General features: G+C 33.8%; 1 protein-coding gene across 2 annotated transcripts in view; it reads right to left on the bottom strand.

Moving 5' to 3' along the window:
* LOC149532917 (antitermination NusB domain-containing protein) overlaps positions 1-12,825 on the bottom strand; it is an 89,402-nt gene extending 76,577 nt beyond the window's left edge. Inside the window, exons 1-3 of one of the 2 annotated variants that reach the window (XM_089803785.1) lie at positions 12,322-12,825; positions 11,387-11,463; positions 4,213-4,347 (exon numbers count right to left, since the gene is read on the bottom strand). In XM_089803785.1, the coding sequence (XP_089659911.1) occupies positions 4,213-4,347; positions 11,387-11,463; positions 12,322-12,677 (568 nt within the window). In that variant the 5' untranslated portion in view covers positions 12,678-12,825. The remainder of the gene's footprint in view (positions 1-4,212; positions 4,348-11,386; positions 11,464-12,321) is intronic. The other variant, XM_089803784.1, reaches the window with a different exon arrangement.
* Positions 12,826-21,602: the final 8,777 nt, after the last annotated feature.

Here is a 21,602-nt window from a genome sequence, read left to right as displayed (position 1 = left end):
AAGTCTGGAAATTGACAAGTTAATATTATAATAAAAAGTTGAGCCAAAAATGTAATACTTTCTTTTGGTAAATCACCTTAAAAGGGAAATGAAAAGAAAATTATTGATGAAATTAAAATAACATTTCCCTCTTTTTTTGTTGACACGTAGAAGAGTGGCTTTCACCTTCCCAACTAGCAAGCTTACTACATAGAGGAGTGCATTCCACCTCTTCAAGTGACATGTTTTCCACATGGAGTATAATCTGCCTTCTCATCTAGCAATTTGACAAATAACATTGTTGACTCTACCTTCTCATTTGACGATTTGACACATAAAGGAGCGCATTCCACCTTCTCATGTGGCAAAGAAAAGTAGATTTATTGGAAATGAAACCAAAGAGGTCATTTGAACATGAAGATTAACTTCACATTTGTCATTAGAATATAATCATTTAATGTAATCAAATCTTACATTGAGCTTTCTCTTAGATATTTAATAAGCTTTGGATTAAATAATTAATAAAATTAAGCAAGGAAGATCAATTTTAATGGCATTAATTGGGATGGAAATTAATTTCAAATTGAGACAAAACCCAATTTGCATTGTTTTCGCAAAATGAAAATGGATTTTAAATTGAGATGAGATTAAACTTACCTTGATTTTGCAAAATACGGATGATTTTAAATGTGGATTAATTAATTCATCCATTGTCGCATTGAAATTATCCAAATGGGATCAATTTCAACAAACTAGTGGCTGAAATTAATGGGAAATTAATCATAAAGGGTTGTAAATTGAATATTTTCCAACCAACTTGAGATTGTAAAGAGGTCGTGCATTGAAGGAATTATTCCAAGGTCCTCGATTTTGCAAAACTATTAATTGATTTCAACCTAAGGGGAGCCAATTCAAATTGAGTTCTTCAAGGTGTCATCAAATTTAAATAATTAGCATTGATTTCATACAAGGAAAACAACGATTTTTAAATGATGATTATTATTGGTTGCAAATCAATTTGAAGATGGGAGATAAGATTTCAATTTGCATTACCAATCAATTTTTGTTATTGGAATTGTCAAAAGTGGTATGTTATGACAGTTAACTTGTTCTATTGTTGTTCTTGCCAAAAAGGTTCAAATCCCATTGGGGATGAGGTTTCCTATTTGTGCCCTCACCAATTCATTGCTCTAGGTCAAAGCATTTACCCCTCTTTTCATTAAACAAAATCTTGGAAATTAAAATGGCATGTTGGGATCTAAATAGAATTGCTTAGAATGGTTTTGAGAGAAAATTGAATTGTAGATTTGATTTTATATCCATTGGTTTCCTCTCATTTCAAGAGATGAATTAAAAAATAGTAAGTTTGTGATGACTTTCTTAGTCTTACTAAGTTGATATGTTGAGATTAAAATTTGAAATTTCACAAATATTTACAAGTGATGGTTTTCCTTGTAGGTTAAGGAATTGTGGGAGGTAGTCAAGGCGCAAGAATTCAAGGAACAACTTGGGAAAGAAAAAGAATTCAAATCTGCAACCCAAGGCAATGAGAAGATTTCCAAGACTAGAAGTTTTTATAAAGAGGACAAAGGTTATTTATCAAGGCCATGAGATGAACATGCTAAGGTGGCGCTCATTCACCTTTAACCAATTGGAAAGCACTAGGTGCCCAATAGAAGAGCTTCAACATATCATATCTAGATTCATTGAATATGTCAAAAAAGGATAAAGGAAAGAATCTTCTCAAGGAAGACCTAGCACAAATACAAGTGGCATCATCTTGTTGGTTCATTAAATGGTGGCTACTTCTACAAGCTTCTACCTAACCTCTTCACATTGGCCCATTTGTTGGTGTATCTTATCTAGTGGTTATGCCTGAATCATTTTTCTATTGGCCCATGAAGGAAATGTAATTCTCTAATTGGCCCACATAGTGGTGCCTAATTGTAATTGGGTGGACATTTAATATTTGTAATTATGGTTAAGAAAACCCTAATTAGGGCTTATGTAGTTTAATCTTGGCCCTTGATTTCAAATTTGTCTTGGCCATTGATTGGAATTGAGCCCCTATATAAAGGCTTGCTCACATCATTTGTAAGAGAAATATGTTGGAGAATTCTCGTCAAAGTACTACCAACATTATTCTATACTCATTATTGTCTTGCATGGTGGATATATATGATAATTTTGAAGTATTGCATGGTTCTTTGCATCTCTCACATAGATCAGGATTTTGTTTCATGTTCAATAGAAGTAGAAGTAGACATATGAAAGATATTGTAGAATGGTGATTAGTGGCGAAGCTACTATCCATACCTTTTGGTACTTGTTGATTGTGAGTAACAGTGCAAGGTTTTTCTTGGCCTAAATTGCAAGTGTTTAACTTTTATTGGATATATACATTTAGATTGTACCTTCATAAGGTATTTGAATGAATATTGAAAATATGAAGATCATTCTTGCATCCATAGAAAATAGCACCCTCCTATTCCTAATTGATATAGCGAAGCAAGGATTGATTAGAGGCTCACCCCATCATCAACATTATCTTGCATTCTTAGAGTTAGAATTCTTAAACCCTTTCTCCATTGCAGTTTATTTGGTTGGAAGTAATTAAAGAAATTTCATGTTGGTATCCATTGAATGAATCGCATAAGTCGCTTTGAGACAACTAGCATATAACATCATTCTCACTGAGTGAAAGTCCACGATTAAGAAGGAACCTTGAGGTTGTCTCATTTCGTCACTAAATCCATATACATTGTTCAACATATGAGCATCCTTATTCAAGAGAGAGCTGGAGATTTGGTGTTTCATGCTAGAATACTAAGTATTTGAATTTGTATGTTATAGTGGAACAAAGCTCTCATCAACAAAGCCCAAAGTTAGCTTATGGCAAATCTTAGACAGGTACATAGTGATGTATGAAGAGAGTGTTCAGGACTCACGAGCTACTCTGAGTATTCTTTGCATTATCGTGGTTATCCTACTCGACCTTGACATTCAATTAGTAATGCTAGGTTTGTGGATTCAAACTAGGTAGGTAACGGTGGTAGTAGAAGATGTTGCATAGTCTATTCTTGTGGTTACTGCATAGTGAACCCAGCCAAGTCTAGTCTTATAACCTCCTATTAATCTTATAGTTCTTACATAATGAGAATCCTAATGAAAACATCATAATTTGATACAATGCAACAATTACCTCCTACTAGTTAGTGGATGAGCTAATAAAGCTCTATAATAAATGGTTCATTATGCAAAACACTCATTGAAGGTTTTGTGAATGGGGTCACAAGCTAAGGGCTTGATTAGGGAATACTCCATGGTTAAGCAAACTTGAGTCTCAAAGTAGTGCAAAAATTACAACTTACTTATCATTGGATGAGCTAGAGGGGATCCATAACAAATGGTTCACAAGGATCAATGCATTGAAGGTTTTGCAAATGGAGTAAAAAGCTATGTGGACTTGTTATTGGGGGAAGTCAAAGGAGAAGTACAATTGAATTAGAGTAGTACTAGGATGTGTGACCTCTCAGGATGTCCTAATACTTCACCCCTATAAGCATCACCAAGATGCAATAAATACAAAATGAAACATTCACTTTTATGAAAGATGGATTCATGTTTAAAAAATGCTCATAAAATATAGGACAATCACTTGACTCAAAAACCATGACATTATATCCTAAAAAAAGCATCATAATTTGAATATACTATCAAAAATACCTCCCACTTTCATTCGATGAGTCAAAGGGGCTCTATAATGAATGGCCTTTATTATGGAGAACATTTGTTAAGGTTCAACAAATGGGTAGAAAGCAAGTTGATCTTGAGGAAACTCCATGGTTAAGTGCATCTACATTGTCGTATGAACATGGGTGACCTCCATGTAAGTCGCATTGCTTCACCCCTATTAGCATCACCTACCTGTAATGAGTGCTAAGTGGACTATACACAATCATGCAATGGGGGTTGGGGGGTGGGGGGGTGGGTGGGGGGGGGGGGGGGGGGGGGTGACCCATTACTCATGAAATGTGTCAATAAGTTTGACTCAAAAAGTAAACAATTGAATCCCAAAAAAAATCATAATTTGATGCATTGCAAACAATATCTCCTACTTTAAAATTAATATATTTATGGAAGTTAATTCCATACAACCAAATTATTATAACAAAGGGAAAAAGCTACACAAAACAGGGAAGCAAACGTTGCTGGAAAACAGAATAAATGTACCTTTTGAAGTTTCCTCCTCTTGCTTCATTTCATACTCTCTAGCTTGCTCCTTAGTTTCGGCAACTACGGGACTCCCACTAAAATGCATATGATCATAACAATCTAATGAAGTTTTGTCAAATTGAAGAACCCAATCTGAAATAAGATGTAAAAGAAGAGTAGAGTCAAAAATTATTCGGAAAAGTTGTCACACTGGATGATGACAAAGAAGCCCAACCAAATGTACATGAACAATAAGCACAAGATTTTAAAACATACTGGTTTTATTTTACAAGCAGAAATTTTATTAGTTTCTAATGGAATGTCTCTAAAGCAAGCAATTATATGTGCAATACACACATTTAGAATGTGAAGTATGGTTAGCAGCTGAATGCATGAAATGATTATTTTTATAAACTGGAGACGCCCAATTTAACTATTTGACAAAATTCATTCATGAATTCCACAAAAAAAATCATCATTTACTCATTTGGCAAAGCAGTCAGTATCAACATTTCCCTTAAGCTCCTTAACAATTTGATTCCTTATAATCTTTTGAGTACCCAATTTGCCTACTTTATTTGTAATCAGAAAATAGTCGATCTCATCGGTTTGATTATTATATTTTTGCTTCAAATATTTTCCTGAGACATGCTTCTATGAAGAACTTCAAGATATCGGTTGTTTGAGACAAAGTTCAAGCCACTAAACCTTGAGATAATGCATAAGTTTCATGACCAATCTCACCACTATTATCTCATTACCTTCCTTTAGGTACTGTTTGTAATGGTAATTGTATATTCAATAATGAAAATGGAGTTTACAATATATAGGCAATTACATTATGATTCTGATTATAGAATCAAATTTAAACATAAGTCAGCAATAGAAACTACCTAAACAAACTAAGATGAACATTAAATAAACATTACATTATTTTAGGTTCTAACTACCCTACAAATGACATAATTTGCAAGTCCTTTGGTCACCAATGCATAGAAGGTTTCCCTCTTTCGGTCACAAATGCATAGAAAAACAATCTACAAAATAAGCATGTTGTTGAGACCTTCCCTGATTCTATAATGCTTCTAGATATGACTAAGATAACCGCAAACCTTCCAACCTAACGTTGGGAAAACATAAACTTGCCCTCCTTGTAGCCAAAGAAACTAAGTTCAAACTTTTGAAACTAAATCCACCAACTGCTTCATAAAAACAAACAAAATTTTATTCAGGAAAATTTGGAAGAATTTTTGCATGTGTACTATGACCCAACATAGATCGTAAGAAACCACAATTTCTGTAGAAAAAATACCAAACCCTTGATGTGATGCTAAGATCACCCACGAAAAACTGCCCATGTTTTAGGAGAAATCAGAAAACCCAACAATAAATTTTTGTGGAAAAGTTATGAAACCAAACAGTAATTTTTTGAGACAATTTGTAGAACACAAACATGATTGTTTAGGAGAAAATCAAAAAAAAAATAAACAATTTTTAAGGAGAAAATTGAAAAAACCAGACATGATTTTTAAGGAAAAAATCGATCAAAACTCAGACACTGAAACATCATTGATGATTTTTTGTGGAAAAACACAAAAAACCCTCTTGCAAACAAAGATCCCAAGATTTTTTTGTGAAAAAATCGTGCAAAAAATGAAAAAAATATCATGATTTTTAGGAGAAAATCAGGCAAAACCCTTCAACAACAAATGAAAAAATAGAGATTGTGCAACAAAAAGAACCTTAGTGAGTAGCTGGCACAAAATCCAAGGTACGAATCTACTTAGAATACAAAACTAGTTTTGAGGAAAATACAGTAAAACCCACAAAAGAAACCCAAATCATTTTTAGAAAACTGCAATCAGCAATCCCTTCAATTCCACTTGCAAGAAAAAACCAACACACAAGCAAACCCTTGGTTGCAAGAGAAAGTCGCCTTCAAAAACCCTCGAACACAAAAGGAAAACTGCTCAAATAAAATACCAACAAGTTTTTTCATTTAAAAAATATCAAAAAGAAATCTAGAAAGAATTCCAAGAAAATCACAAATTTTCAAAACATTTGCCAAACTCTATAAAACCCCATCGACTCACTCTAATACCAGGTAATTATAATTGTACAATGTATAATCAATAATGAAAACGGAGTTTGCAATTTATAGGCCATTACAATATGATGTTTCTAAAAGAAACACATGTAAACAGGAGTCAGAAATAGTAACTACCTAAACAAACTAAGATGAACATTAAAGAAAAATTACATTATTTTAATAGTGCTCAATGTTGAAGATGGTAGCTGCAATAGAGATCTTTATATCTAGAGATATGAACATTATTACCATTATTGTTACGTTCGGCTGAAAAAGGCACTTATGTTTAAATTGTAATATTAAATGTAATGAGATGTGTCATTCGACATGGATTGAGGCATGGAAACTCAAAGAGTTGTTATTGTATTTGTAATAAAGAGTCTCATTTTGGGAATTTGGAAAGACCTTCGGTTGGAATGTGAAGATTCTCTCCTTAAGTTATTTATATCACATTAAGCGATAGGCATTGTACACTTGAATTTTTATAATCAATAAAATGATCTTTGGTTGTGTGGCTGGGTTTTTCCTTTCATTCTCGAAGGGTTTTCCAAGGATATTTCTAGTGTCTTTGTTTCAATTTTATCTTTTTCTTATTGCTAGTTATCTTCATTGTTTTCTGGGCTCAAGTTTCAACATGGTATCAGATCAAGGTTCCATAACTAGAATAAGGAGTCTCTTGAGTTCCTTGTCTCTATAGTTCTTTGGCTTGATTTTGGTGCTTTTGTTTTTTCTCTAGCAATGCTTGAAGGACTTATTTTTATTTGGTGTTGTATAAGATCCACTCTTTTATGTTCTGCATTTATGGTGTTATCCATATTTCCATCTACTATTTGTCATCATGCCTCCTCGGTTTTTATGATGATTGGTTGATTTTCATATGGTGGTATCACTTTATCTTCAGAGAGAACACTTGTATATACAACAACTAATCTCATGGAAAGTTGTATGTTGATTGACCATTCAATTTTCATAATAATGAGAGGTTGTAGGATATCTATGTCAATAGTTTCGTTATTTTTAATGGAAATCTTCTAATACTCAAGTATCATGGTATTTGTCTAGTGTGATATGTGCGTGTATTCAACCAGCATAAGTATGTGCGTGTATAATTGAGAGAGAAAATAATTAATTAATTAATTTTTTTTTAAAACCTTGTGTTTTGATGATCAGTTTCAGTGGTGTATTTTTGAGCAGTAGTTTATTTATATATTGTTTTCCCTTGCTTCTAATCTGACCGGCTATTGTCAGATCTTCACCATAATGTTTTTTTTTTACCTGACAAATTCTCCATCTCTTGGTATTGTCGAAGCTTCCTTTGAATTTTTCTTGGACGTGTGTAGAGCTGTATCGTTTCCTTGTACATCATATTGAGATTCTATTTTTTTGTGGCATAGCATTGATGGGTATCGTTGAGTCATCTACCAGAGCTCGATTTTTATTCGTCATTTTTTTATGCTCTCGTGCTTTATGTGGCAACCGTTCATGAGATCGTTTAACTTCATGACAGCTTAAAGAATAATGTAGGATGTGTGCGGCATTATTTTTTTTTTGGTGTTAAGATATCGCAGATTTTTTTTATTCTCTTATGGCTTTTATGTTTGGTGTCAGGTTTTCCGGACTTAATCAGTATTGGCGTGCAGATTTATAGTCAAGCCAATACTGCCACAGCTCAGAGATCTTGTTGGCATAAGTAAAAGGCTTTTGCTAATTTATTTCATTCTGTCACACTTAGCATTTCTCTGACCCTTTCTTGTTCCCTCTGGAATTTTTCAGCGGGAGGTGTCATTTGTCTTCAGTATTGAGGATTCTTATGTGTCGTCTTTGAATTCATCAGTCTGATTTTATCAGATATTAGCAGTACTTTGTCTTCACAATTTAGAAGTTGTTATGATAAGGAAAAGCGTTGATGATGGATTATCGTCGAAGGATCGAAGGGCAAATATGGAGAGATTATGGTCTCAGCCCATGTGAAATATATAAGTATTCTATAATGTTTATTTTCAGAATTTTATCTCTATATTAATCTCTTTATGATAGATCAATTTAATCTCTATTGGTTGTAGGATGCAACAAGAATCATGAAATAGAGATGTGGTTTACTGAATTGAATTAGAGATAAATTATTTCATTCAATATGAAGTTCAGAAGGAGCTTTTGCTTCAGAGGGGGGCTTCATAATTAAGAGGGAGTGCTTATGGAATCCCCTTCATTTTCATATATGCTTTTAATGCTTGCAATATTTCTAGAATTTGAGACTTAAATGGAACTAAGTCTTGTTTTGTTATGTCTATTTCTATTCATGTGAAATCAACAATAAGATTGTAAGAATCAGCTACGATAACTCTTTCACTATGCGATAGTGAAATCATGTTGAGAGAGTCCATGATGTCATCACGCTAAGAGATTCCATAATGGGAGTTGGATGTCATGTTGAGAAATTCCATGACAATTCATGTTGAGAGAGTCCATGAATAAAGGCTTAGCTACGAGTCTTGCAAATCTTTTCATGTTGAGTGATTCCATGAATATGAGTAATTGTACAGGTTTTCATGTTGAGTGATTCCATGAATATGAGTAATTGTTATAGGGTTTCATGTTGAGTGATTCCATGAATATGAGTAATTGTTACAGGGTTTCATGTTGAGCGATTCCATGAATATGATTGATTGTTACAGGTTTTCATGATTCTTATAGGATATTTTATCATCAACATTTTGGTTGCAGTCTTGTGTAATTGTTTAGCTAAAATCTCTCTCTGGCTAAGAGGGAGTGCTGAAAATGGTAGCTGCAATAGAGATCTTTATCTCTGGAAATATGAACGTTATTACCGTTATTGTTACATTCGGCTGAAAAAGATACTTATGTTTAAATTGTAATATTAAATGTGATGACATGTGTCATTCGACATACATTGAGGCATGGAAACTCAAATAGTTGTTATTGTATTTGTAATAAAGAGTCTCATTTTGGGAATTTGGAGAGACCTTTGGTTGGAATGTGAAAAGTCTCTCCTTAAGTTATTTATATCGCATTAAGCGATGGGCATTGTACACTTGAACTTTTATGATCAATAAAATGATCTTTGGTTGTGTGGCTGGGTTTTTCCTTTCATTCTCGAAGGGTTTTCCCAGGATATTTCTGGTGTCTTTGTTTCAGTTTTATCTTTTTCTTATTGCTAGTTATCTTCATTGTTTTTTGGGCTCAGGTAATTATAATTGTACAATGTATAATCAATAATGAAAACGAAGTTTGCAATTTATAGGCCATTACAATGTGATGCTTCTAAATGAAACAAATGTAAACAGGACTGAGAAATAGTAACTACCTAAACAAACTAAGATGAACATTAAAGAAAAATTACATTATTTTAATAGTGCTCAATATTAATATAGCTTCAAAAGTGTAGGAGGTTGCAAATGCATTCTTGCTTAATGGTTTACCACAAAGGTTAATCTTCAAAAAATTCATTAGATATGTGTGTGCAGACCCTACTCGGTCACTAACAGCATGATTATTATATATCATGTACCAATACATCTATTTATACATGCATATTGATTATGTACATAGCATTACCTGTCATACATCCATGGTGCTATATTTTATGCTGTTCCAAGGCATGTCTGAAAAGATGCTTTGAGGAAAAGAAAAAGTCACCTGTCAGACAAGAAATCTTGAGTGAGCTTCTCATATTGAACTACCCAAACACAGGCTGGGTTCAGAGAGCTGCAGTTCGTTTGTGAGTTTGGCAGAGTTTGATACAACCATGATTCAACTCCAACTACAGACCACACCACCTAAATGATGCCAACAAAAGCCATGTTCGCCGTGGAGGCTCTTGAGAGAAGGGCCCTGTTTCAAAATGCCTCTAATCATAACCACCCAAAAACTTTGGCTCACAACAAGGACACCATCAGTATGCCTTTAAACACCAATCCTAGCAAATTGTTGGTGTGTTTCATTGTTGGATCTAATAAATTATTCTCCTAGGTTCTAAAAACACATGTTGCTTAAGTTTACTTAGGGATCACATAGGAATAATTCAATAATCCCACTTTCAGTGATGCTATCACACTATCACTTTTCTGCCTTAAGTGAGACTTCCACCTTTGTCGGACTTATCACTTTATCACTTGTTCACCTTTTGTAGAGGTGTTGCACAGATACCTTTCCACCTTGGTAGGTAATCCAGTGGACATGTGGCACAAACATCTCTCCACTTTGGACGTTGATCCGCCTCTAGTGGACATGTGATATTCACTTTTCCACCTTATATGAGTGATAAGTTATCTCTTTCATGTCATAAAATTAAGACACTTTTCATAATCTTATGCGTGCTTATGTTCTCGGGTTGGCCTATTTAACCAAGGAGTCTCCTTTGTAATATTCATTATGTTGATTCAATGAAGTGAAATCAATTGATTCATTCTATTCGATCATGGTCTTGGTGAAAATACAGTTATTATTGTCATATTTATTATATCTTATAATTGTGCTTTTCATTAAGCCTCTAGACCTTAGGTGGCTATTTGCATAGCCAAATCTTATACAAGCATATTGAAATGTAATACAATACATCTTTTATCCTCTAAAAATTCATTTTACTTGAAAATGACATCCCCATCCCTGTCACTGTCTCCCTTTGGCTGTGTTCATAACAAGTATACTAATGTTAAAAGCAAAAAAGAGAAAGACTTAAAAATACAGAACGTTTTTTTAATTACGGTTTGGTTTTGAGTGCAAACAACTTAAACAAAAAGTAGGTATTTCCCTGCAAACTAATGGTTTGAGAAGGCCGCCTCTATGACGGCACAAAATTTCAGAATCGGCTAGCTTACACAATACTAACGTCTGCCGCTAATGCAATACAGATAAAACATAATTAATTATGATAGATAACAACAAATGAAGATGAATCCTAATGCTCGGTGTTCAAATTTTACACTTAATGCCTGCTGCCCAAAAATTTTCATTTAATCTCGGTTGTTCAAGGTTTAATGCCCACTATTTTACGTTCCATAGGCAAGAAAGCCTTTCCACAATGCGCTTAAGAAGATAACAATAACCAATAGCGTTCCTTTATATCATGGCAAAAACTCATACCGTTTCTCATATATATTCGCCTCTCCAGTAGTCTCAGCGGGCTTGAGCCTTCCACGCAAGCTTCATATAGTATTAATCTGCCATATAAAAATAACAATACTTATAGGACTCTGGCACTCAAGTAACTAGAAGTCAAATATTATGCTCATTAGTAACCAGTCATCCAAACTTTCACAGCAGAGCTCTAAGGTACAAATCGACATGTCAAAGACTACATCCAAGTGCAGCATATCGCAAGGTATGAGGCTGATTGTACAATATATGAGAATGTTAAAACAGGATTTAATGTCACGCTGAAGAAAGCTGAAGTGCTAAAATTTAATAAATTGCTCATATCAAACTGTAAGGGAAGTTATGTTATCTACTGAAAATCCATATTGAACTCTAACTTGGGGAAAACAAATTAAATGGTGATATTGGATCAAATACCAAATATTACTTTGAGAGATGGCTAACAAAGTTCTTATATTAGTAACCTAAATATCCCATCCAAACCTAAAGAAAGGAAGGCCATCATTTTTAGCTTGGTAAATGAGTGTATGGGACTATCCCTCAGGAGTCAGCATCACAGTTACGGCTCATTTGGTAGAGCCCAGTCGAAAGTTATTAACCCAACTGGTACATGTAACCTAACTGATATACAGAAAAACTTAGAAATATATATAAAACTACATCCAACTTGAGATAGGACAATCCATACGACAATTGAAATTGGGGGAAAAAATGGGCTCAAAGTCTGGGTGTTGCGAATTATCATCATATCCGAAGAGTCCTCGACAGCAGTTTGTCACCCAAGAGATACCACTGGACCAGAAAAGTGGAACTCGCCATTGAAACCATTGAAGATATGGTGAGTTATTAAAAATTAGCTTTCAGTTGAATCCTTTTTTTGACAATCTAAAGAAACCGCAAAGATGATTAATAGATATTCTCACAGTGCAAGTTCCCTTGCAGCTCGAGGGCTCCTGAATCGACCATCTTTATCTCGGGTCTTTGACATGGGATTCAGATGGCGAGCTGTCGGAGAAGATAAGCGCCCATATTCATTGGGTATTTCTGAAACCGCACGAGAACTTTTTTTTGGTTGGGCCAAAGTACCGGCGCACCTTACCACCATAAGGCTCTGTACAGCAGCACCAAAAAATAACTTTTCATTTCTGAAGCCCGAGCAGTTTCCATGGCAGTTATTTGTGGTCTTAAATTGTGGCGTTAAAAGCCCAGCTGGAGGAACCGACGAAGAATACAGCAGAGAATGACTAGTCCTTAAAAAAACTGCCATCGCTGGAACCATGGGGTAGAAATGTCCGACTTGTTACAGAAGACGTCTACTTAAGTGCATCCCTCCCCTCATCATGATTGTTTTGCTCTTTTTTTGAGCTTTTGTTTTTTTTCCAAAATCGGTTTAGGAACCAAATGGATATCGGATGGCAGTATCAAGCATCCTGGCCCACAAAAGTAATCCGGTTTTAAATCGTATTTCAAACGTTGCTTTGGGGACGATTTAAAACAAATTTGGGAAAATTTTAGTTTGAATGAATGGAGGGGGGATTTTCTAATGCTCTACTCATCAATGGTCATAGAAACATTTTCAAATATTATTTTATGTCAAATTTTCTATTATTAATCTTGAGTAAAAAAAACTTCTTAATATGTCAAGTTTTGTTTTTTCAATAAGTTTGTTTAGATTGTCCACCTTCAAAGTATTTTCAAATTGCTTATGATATCTTCATATATTGCAAACTCTCAAATGAAAAATAGTAGATTTCAACCATATCTTTGCTGCAAAAAGCACAAGTTCTCTCCTCCAACTTCTCTTAGGAGATGACCAATCTACTCATTTCACGTCCAAGGTTATGACAATCTTGAGATGCTCAATTAAGATTTTAGGCATTATTGCACAACCAACAAAACCAAAAATACACTTTTTGATTTTCCAATCTCATAATTCTGATTTTTTTGAGATTTGTATAGAAGTAGTTAAGAAGCTCTATACCCCCCCTTCAATCCTTGCCCTACATGTCTCCTAATTAAGCCTATTGTGAAAATCAATTCCTTGGTACTTGTAGCCTGCTACAAACACCAAAGAACTTCCCTCAAAGATAAAGATACTTTGTTGCTTTTTTTGTTTCAAGGAAAAGTTAATGACTTTGGTTTTGTTGGTGGTCACTTACATCCCAACCTTTTTAAAATTAGCTTTAAAGCCTTCAAATGTGCTCTTTCAATGCCTAAGCAAACCTTGCAATTACAATAAGATCATTTGTGTATAATAGCAACTTTACCACATATTTCACCACTTGGATACTCTCTCCTATGTTGCCATTTAACCATTCCTCTAGTTTATCAATATGCAAACCAAACAGTGTGGCAGAAAGAGGACACCCTTGATTGACTCTAATATCACTATCAAAGCACTCTTTAGTTTTGATATTAGCTCTATGTCACTCGCAAAACTTCTAGATAACTGCAATATACTCATTTGGAATCTCTAGTTCTTCCATTCAACTCCACAACTTGTTTTGGGGAATAATGTTGAGCTTTTGTAAATACACAATGCAACAAAAGGCCTCTCCACCTTTTGTGTCCCAAGTTATTTCAATGAAGGATCTAAGAGTATAGAGTGTTTTGGCATGAGCCAACCTATCATTCTGGCCTTTTACCTTATTTTTAACCCAACTCTTCATTTTGCATCATATCATGCTAAAAATAATAATGAAGAAGCAAATATTGACTTTAGTATTGTCATGCCCTAAATTTACTAGATAAAAAGAAAACACAACAATTTTTTTTCTTTTTTGAAAGGTGTACTATAGGTGTTATGTATAGATATATGTGTGTTATGAACGTTCTATTTGAACGGTGAGTGGTTCGGAAACACTTAATATTTCCTCGAAGGCGTAGGAAATTTACTAATTTGATCATTGAGTTAGAAGATTATATGGTTATTTGTTTCCATTGAAATCATGTATTAAGGTTATTATCTCCTAACATTAATCTAGGATTTAGATTATGACATAAGAGGCAGTTTAGATTACAATTCTGATCCTACGTTCGATTTCCCACAAGCAGACATTTTGTGTGCCTATGTGAGGTACAAGTAGTATGTCCAGGAGATTGCAGCATTACTATCATTTGCAATTATTATTATTATCTTATTTATTTATTTTATTTATTTATTTTTATTTATTTATTTTTATTTTATATTTATTTTTCAACTGTCCGACTTTACGTCGTGTCACCTTATTATTTTCATCTAATGTCTTAATACTATCAGGTGTCGGCAAAGTTCTTTTAATGGAGCATTTCCACTTTGTTCTTTACTAGTTTTCAATTAGGTCTAGGTATCTTAAATCAATCCTTAATCAGTTATTTTCCATATCTCTATATAACGATACTACCTAGGAACTCAGATATCCATGTTTAATATTTCCATCTTATTTTATCATTTTATTATTATTTTCTTTTGTTTAAATATGTTATTTTAATATTTATTTAATTTAAATATTTTATTTTATCATTTTTATTTTGTTTATTATATAATAATTAATCCATACATACCAATAGCATGTGGGATGGTCCCTACAAGTCCAATTACAATTTTCCCAATTAACAATAATAATAATAAAAAGAAAAAAAATTTAAATACCTACTACCCCTTGAATAAATAAAAAGCCCACCACCTATCCTAAAACAACACTTGCAACATGTGATTACCATCTTACTAGTCTCCTCCTTTTAGGGCCCATTTGGTTGCTGGAATTTAAATTAAGCATTGGCATTTAGAATGTTGGCTTTGGGATTCTGGAACTTGGAATCCAGATTATGATTAGGGAATCCAATTTGGGACTGTTTGGTTGACCAAGAATTCATTGTGAGAATACAGCTTTCCTCCATTTGGTTGCACATTGTGGAATTGGAATAGTAGCCAAAATAACATGCAAAATATTATCATCCAGATGTAGCATTATCATCATGCAAAAAAATTCAATACTTATTTGGTTTGTTGAAGTCCAAACATTTTTAACAAGTATAAAAAGATTAAGTCATGTTGAAAGTAAACATTATCATAACAGATGAGGACGAGATTGTACTAATGGATACTAAAAAAATTTATGACTCTTGCTCTATAAAAAAATACCATTGATTATAATTCACATAATTACTGATATGAAATATGTATATTGTTCAAGTCTCGTTGAATGAATCCAAATCACAAGAATTGATGAAATAAGAGTCAAAAACATCCCATTAAAAAATATATATTTTTAGAGATCCAATAAAAAATTTGATCATCACAACATTCAAACTCATAGGTGCAAAGTCTAAATGTTTATATTAAAATTTTATGAAATCTTACCTGGAAAGACTTTTACGCCAGAAAAAAATCAACAGAGTAGATTGTTTTTGTCCTACATACGATTCATTTAACTGAGAAACAATGTATGTGAAAATTTTATTTCACCAAACTTTTTTGCAGTAACTATTGAGGCAGATCAGGCAGAAAAAGCCTGATAAATTACTCAACAGTGGCAAATATATGAGCAAGTGATAGCGGAAAATTTCCCCCCCATTTAAAAAATAATAATTTCAAAAATTAGTGCAAAAAAAAGTGCTCCCAAATGGGCATTCGGAAGTCAAACCCAATTAAATTTTACTTAAGTTGAAATCCTCATTTTCAAAAAATGGGAATTAAAACGGGAATTCCAAATAACAAGTATTTGAAGGAATTTGGAATCCTTGTTTTGGGGGTCAAATGGGGATACCGGATTCCACTTTTTCCCAATTCCAATTCAGATTGTGCGGACCCAAACAATGGATTAGAATTTTTTTAGAATTCTGAATGCCAATTCCATTCTAATTCCAGCTACCAAACAGACCCTTAGTTCTTTACTGTAACCCCTAATTACACTTACCCACAACAACATTCAATCAACAAGTAAAGTGACCACATCCTCCCAGCGTATTCCAAGGTCTAGGGTCACGTGTCCATGCTCTCTACAAAGAAATAGCCAATAGTAACTTCTACCTTTCTCTTGAAACCACTTTCTTGGCATGTTCCAAGTATTACTGATCCCCAAATTATGACATGATGTCTAACATGGTCTCACACCCCCCAACCACCAACTTCTTTTCCCCACTTTCTAAAATGCAAGGCTTCTTCTCCCTAGGCGTGATGGGATGTAAGAATCATGTTCTTAACATATTGCAAGTTTTAAACTTTAGTAGACACCAAGGTTGGTATGGGAAGCTTTTTCAAGACAGGACCCCCATCATTGCCTTTTTACATGTTTTAAAAAAGTGACAAGTCAAGCACATGGGGACCACAGCCTTTTCCCATATTTGAAGATAGTAATTTGTTGGCATGCCTAGGTTTGATAAGGCTTACTAATGTTGTAGAGTTGCTTATACATATTTTAGTATTTGAGGGTTGAATTTCATTATTATTTTTTTGGTACCATATTGATTTGGATGTTTTTTTTTTTTTTTTAAGATTTCCCCACCTTTTTTTTATTAGTGTATTTAGTGCAAATTAATTGTAAGGCACACCTCTAGTGGGTGGTTATAGGTTTAGATACCTAGTTAAGTCCTTAGGATTGTTTACTATCATTATGTTTTCTTTTTCTATTGCACATAAGTGATTACTTAATTATTTTCTAAAGACAAGATTCTAAGTATATTCCCTAAATATTTTAAGGTATTGTAATAAGGGAAGGTTATTTTTCCATTCCTCATACATTTTCCAAAGAGGAAATGTAGACCTATAGCAAGTCTGTCATAGATTTGGTCTAAGTGTTTACTTTTTCAAACTTTTTTTTTTTTTGTGTTTGTCTATTCCATCATAAAATTTTAAGTGAACACATTGGTTGATAGGATGGTATTGTCTCCTAAACAAATTTTGTTGAACTTTGAAAACCAAATGAATAAATGATTTTTACATAAGCAATGAACTATCAAACATGATGATTTTCTTCCAATTTATGAAATGCACAGCTTATAACTTTTCAATGCAACTCATATATTTTGAATCTTACCAACTCTACTCATAACATTCTTCTACATATCATTTATGAAATGCATATCTACAAATACATCAAGGAGAAGAATCTCATATAATCTTTCTTCATAACACATCAAATTTAACATATAAGGTTTCATTGCAAGTAAAAATATATCTATACAACCTTTCAACCCTTCCTTCCACAATTTCAAATGATAACAATGATACAATCTCTTTTACAACTCATACTAAACTTTTCCATAACACATCAATTTTCTAATAACCATTCCTTACAAGTAAAATATAAATATATACAACTTCCTAATCTTTCCTTCAACAATTTTCAGGTGATAAACAATGATACAATCTCCTTACATCACAATGAATAACAATAAAGATTTACAAAATCACAACCCAATGAAGATGACATGAACATTGATCTTTCTTCACACAATTGGATCTTTTCCACTTTATCAAGGGTGAGGCCCTAATACTTTTCAAAGGCTACATCTTCTCAAGACGTGCACATAACACACCCAGACAAGGAACCATGGAGGCTCAGCTCCTAACCTAGGCTTCTAAGAAGCTACCCACTGAGCAAGGGAAACAAGAACCAAATGGGTTACACACATACATCATTTTCCATTGCATGAACACTACATAAACACAAAACAACTCCCTCCCATGCTTCGCACAATGATTCACCATTGGAATCATCTCACATTGGGTGAAGGTGGGCTCTTCAAAGAGGAGATGCCATAACCAAACATAAACAATGTATTAGCCATTCCAATTTGCCTCTCAAGGCCATCATAAACATCTCCTCCTTATCCACACAAAACCCCTTGTATCTCCTAGAATAATAAAGGTATATGGCTTCAATGGAGCCCATACTCCATGAAATAAAATAAATCCTCATCATGAGGAACTCTCTCAACTACAATGATGAGCCCAACTATGCCCTTCACCCAAGGCTTCTCTTCCCTCCCAAGGGTGAGTGAAGCCTTCACACCCATGAACACATCAACACTCACATTAAAACAAGAAAATCAAGAGGGCAACAAAACCAAAAGGAAATCTTCAAGAACACATATCACATTCACATTTCCACAAGATAATGCCCAAGTCCACAATGCAAGATTCAAAGCACAATGCAAGCTCCATCAACAAAACCTTCACACTTGCAAATTTATTTTGCCATACTAAAAGAGAAAAGAAAAGAAAGTGAAGCATAGTATGAAAATCCCAACCTTGGTCCAAGTTAGGGTAATGATAATTGTAGTAGAGATCCCTTAATCTCCCTCCAAACCTAATTGTCTCTAAAATTAGAGAGTGGGTGAATAACCCACTAATTTGTCACCCCTCCACTAAAAAGACTCTCTACTAACCCTTTTTTTTGTAGGAACATCAAGCCTCCCCTTTCTTACATTGTTGCTCCTCCAAAATAAGAAAGTTTACCAAGTGGGATTGTGAGGGTACTCTCATGGGGAAACTCAAAATTTCGAATTGGTTCAAGAGGGCTTTGTTTTAGGGGTCTTCTAAGTTAGGTAATCACTAAAATAGTTGAATTTAGGCCCCTAACATGTTATACTACCATTTGGGTGGATTTTTATCAATAAAATAACACTTTAGGATCCCATTTAGGCCCCCTAAAATCCCTAACAAGTTTGAATTCGAAAATCAACATGATGGTGACCCATCCTAACACTCTCTCCCAAGTGGGTGTACTTAAACATTAATTGGAAGAAAATAAAAGGACTAAGATCAAGTGACCTTGTGACCAACACTCTAGGTGACATGTCATCAACACATAGACAAATACAAGTGTCAAGTGACACATTAAAATGCATTACACTTCACCATGACATGTCCTTAATGCATCTAAATTATGATTAAACATATTCACAAGCAAGCAACCATACAATTACGAAGAAAAATACTTTCACAACGAGGCTGTTGAATCTTTCAAAGATTCACCTTGGTTAAACTATGTGTTCACAAGGTTTGGAACTTGTTTCCCCCAAGAATTTCCATGGTTCCTTTTCCTGCACATTAAACTCGAGCATCAATAGTCCAAGGGGGTCAAATAAACATATACAACATAAATGCATATAATAATAATATCCATATTAACATAATTCTAATTAGATTTTCTTTCCTTATCTTTTTCAATTATTCCATTCGAAATGTTACGATATCAAAATCTGCATCTCCTAAGTCATCATTATCAAATTAACATCTATCTATAAATCTTGGGTTACCAATTGCTAATGCAATATCAGGCTAATGCAATATCTATGGTTACCAATTGCTAATGCAATATCAGGCTAATGCAATACCAATTGCTAATGTACTACATACAGACCTGATATTGCATTAGCAATTGGTATGGTGGCAAGATTTTCTACTAATCCAAAGGAAAATCATATAATGGAAATAAAAAGAATTATGAGGTATCTAAAATATACTAAAGATTATGGTTTTTGGTATAAGAATGGAGGAAATTTTGAATTAAATGTTGATATTTGATTGAAAAGATCATTTAAAAAGAGTATTGTTAAGAAGGAGATTGTTGAAGAAGATTGTGTGTTTCAATCATTGTTTTGTCAGTGATGTCAAACCTGCTATTTGTCAGTAAGACAATTGCTTATAAGATTCAAGTACTATCACTTAGTTGATTGATGAGGAGGATTTGATCAACAAAATGTAACAAAAGCACCTAGAGGAAAGGTTGAGTTATGATTATGTAATGAAGTACAAGGATCAGTTATGACAGTGATAACATGATGTATAAATGATCTACTTAAGGTTACAAAATGGCTAGCTACACTTAGAAAGTTTAGAAGAACAAGTTTAAAAAAAGTTTGTCTGCCAAGCTTGACCAAGTGGATAGTAGGTGTCGAGCAAAGTTAGTGCAAGCTAAGCAGAAAGTTAGTTGGAGCCAACTGGAAGAAAATTCTAGTGGATTTTGAGCAAGATAGTTGAGGTTGAGTAAATTTTAGTTGATGTCGAGCACCAGTAAAATCTAGTTGATTTCAAGTGACACAGTATGTGCTGAGCATTAGAAGATTGATAATGTCGAGCTGTTGCATTATGTCAAAGATCGAAGATTCGCCAAATATAAACTGACAAGTTTATTTTCTTGGAACTTGTGAATCAGAAGGAAGATAAGATTGATGAGTTGGTGGCACAGAATTTGATGTAAACCATTTTTAGGCAAATTCAAATGGATTCTAAGAGAAGTTTCTAGAAAAGACAAGATATGGGGTAGATACATTGTATCCTACCTAATCCATCCAAAACCCTAATCTAGATGATGGATAATGAGCAAGAAAATATTCTAATTTTCTTTATATAGGAATGTTTGGTCATGAAGCAAAGAGGTTAGAGAGGTTGGTGTCACATGTGAGAACCTAAGGAGGAGAAGGAATTAAGGGTTTTGATTCATCAAGTGACCCAAAAGAAGTGTTTGCAATGGCATATCAAGCATAAAGGCTTAAGAAGATGAATGCTTGAAGGGTGAACAAGCTATCAAAGCTACAAAGTATGAAAGCCAAGCAGAATTGAGAAATGAACAGAAATCTATAATCTATAAGTGAAGTTGTAAGTTGTATCAAATCAAAGCTCTAATGTTACTCTCTAACAATTGTATCAGTCTAAGAAAAATCCTTTGGATTAAGGTTGACCTAACAATCATTGGAAAATCCTTTAATAAGGTGGCATTCCAAGTGAATGGCCTAAAGTCCTCTAACAAGGCTCACTTTTAATAGGGTGCTTGAAATCCCTTAATTGGATCACATTTAACAGTGTGTATTGTAACCTTTAATAGAGTTGGCCTTTCGTAGGGCATCACTTTGGAAGAGTGAAAATGAGTAGCATGTTAGTGGTGGTATTTTCCAATTTGGGTTTCTACGTTAAATCATTGTGTCAAATGTGCTGATGAATGTGTTGTGTTTCATGCTTTACATTTATGCAATTTGATTAGACAAGTTTTAAGTATTCACATATTCATTTGGATGCATGCATGAATATGAATGTTTTATGAGTTCACTAAGATAAGAAAAGTTTTATTTATACATCTGGACCTTGAATAACTGATTCACCCCCCCTCTCAGTTATTCTAAAAGAATTCCAACAATTGGTATTAGAGTCATTTGCTTAAGAGGACTAGTTTTAAGGTACTAGAAGCACAAAGATCAAGATTTCTAAAAGAGAAGTACC

The sequence above is a fragment of the Cupressus sempervirens genome, chromosome 10 (genome assembly GCF_028749045.1).
Source record: "Cupressus sempervirens isolate cs-2001-9-10 chromosome 10, ASM2874904v1, whole genome shotgun sequence".
NCBI lineage: Eukaryota > Viridiplantae > Streptophyta > Pinopsida > Cupressales > Cupressaceae > Cupressus > Cupressus sempervirens.
The sequence above is the reverse complement of the archived record's forward strand: the minus strand, read 5'-3'. Positions and strand labels throughout refer to the sequence as shown.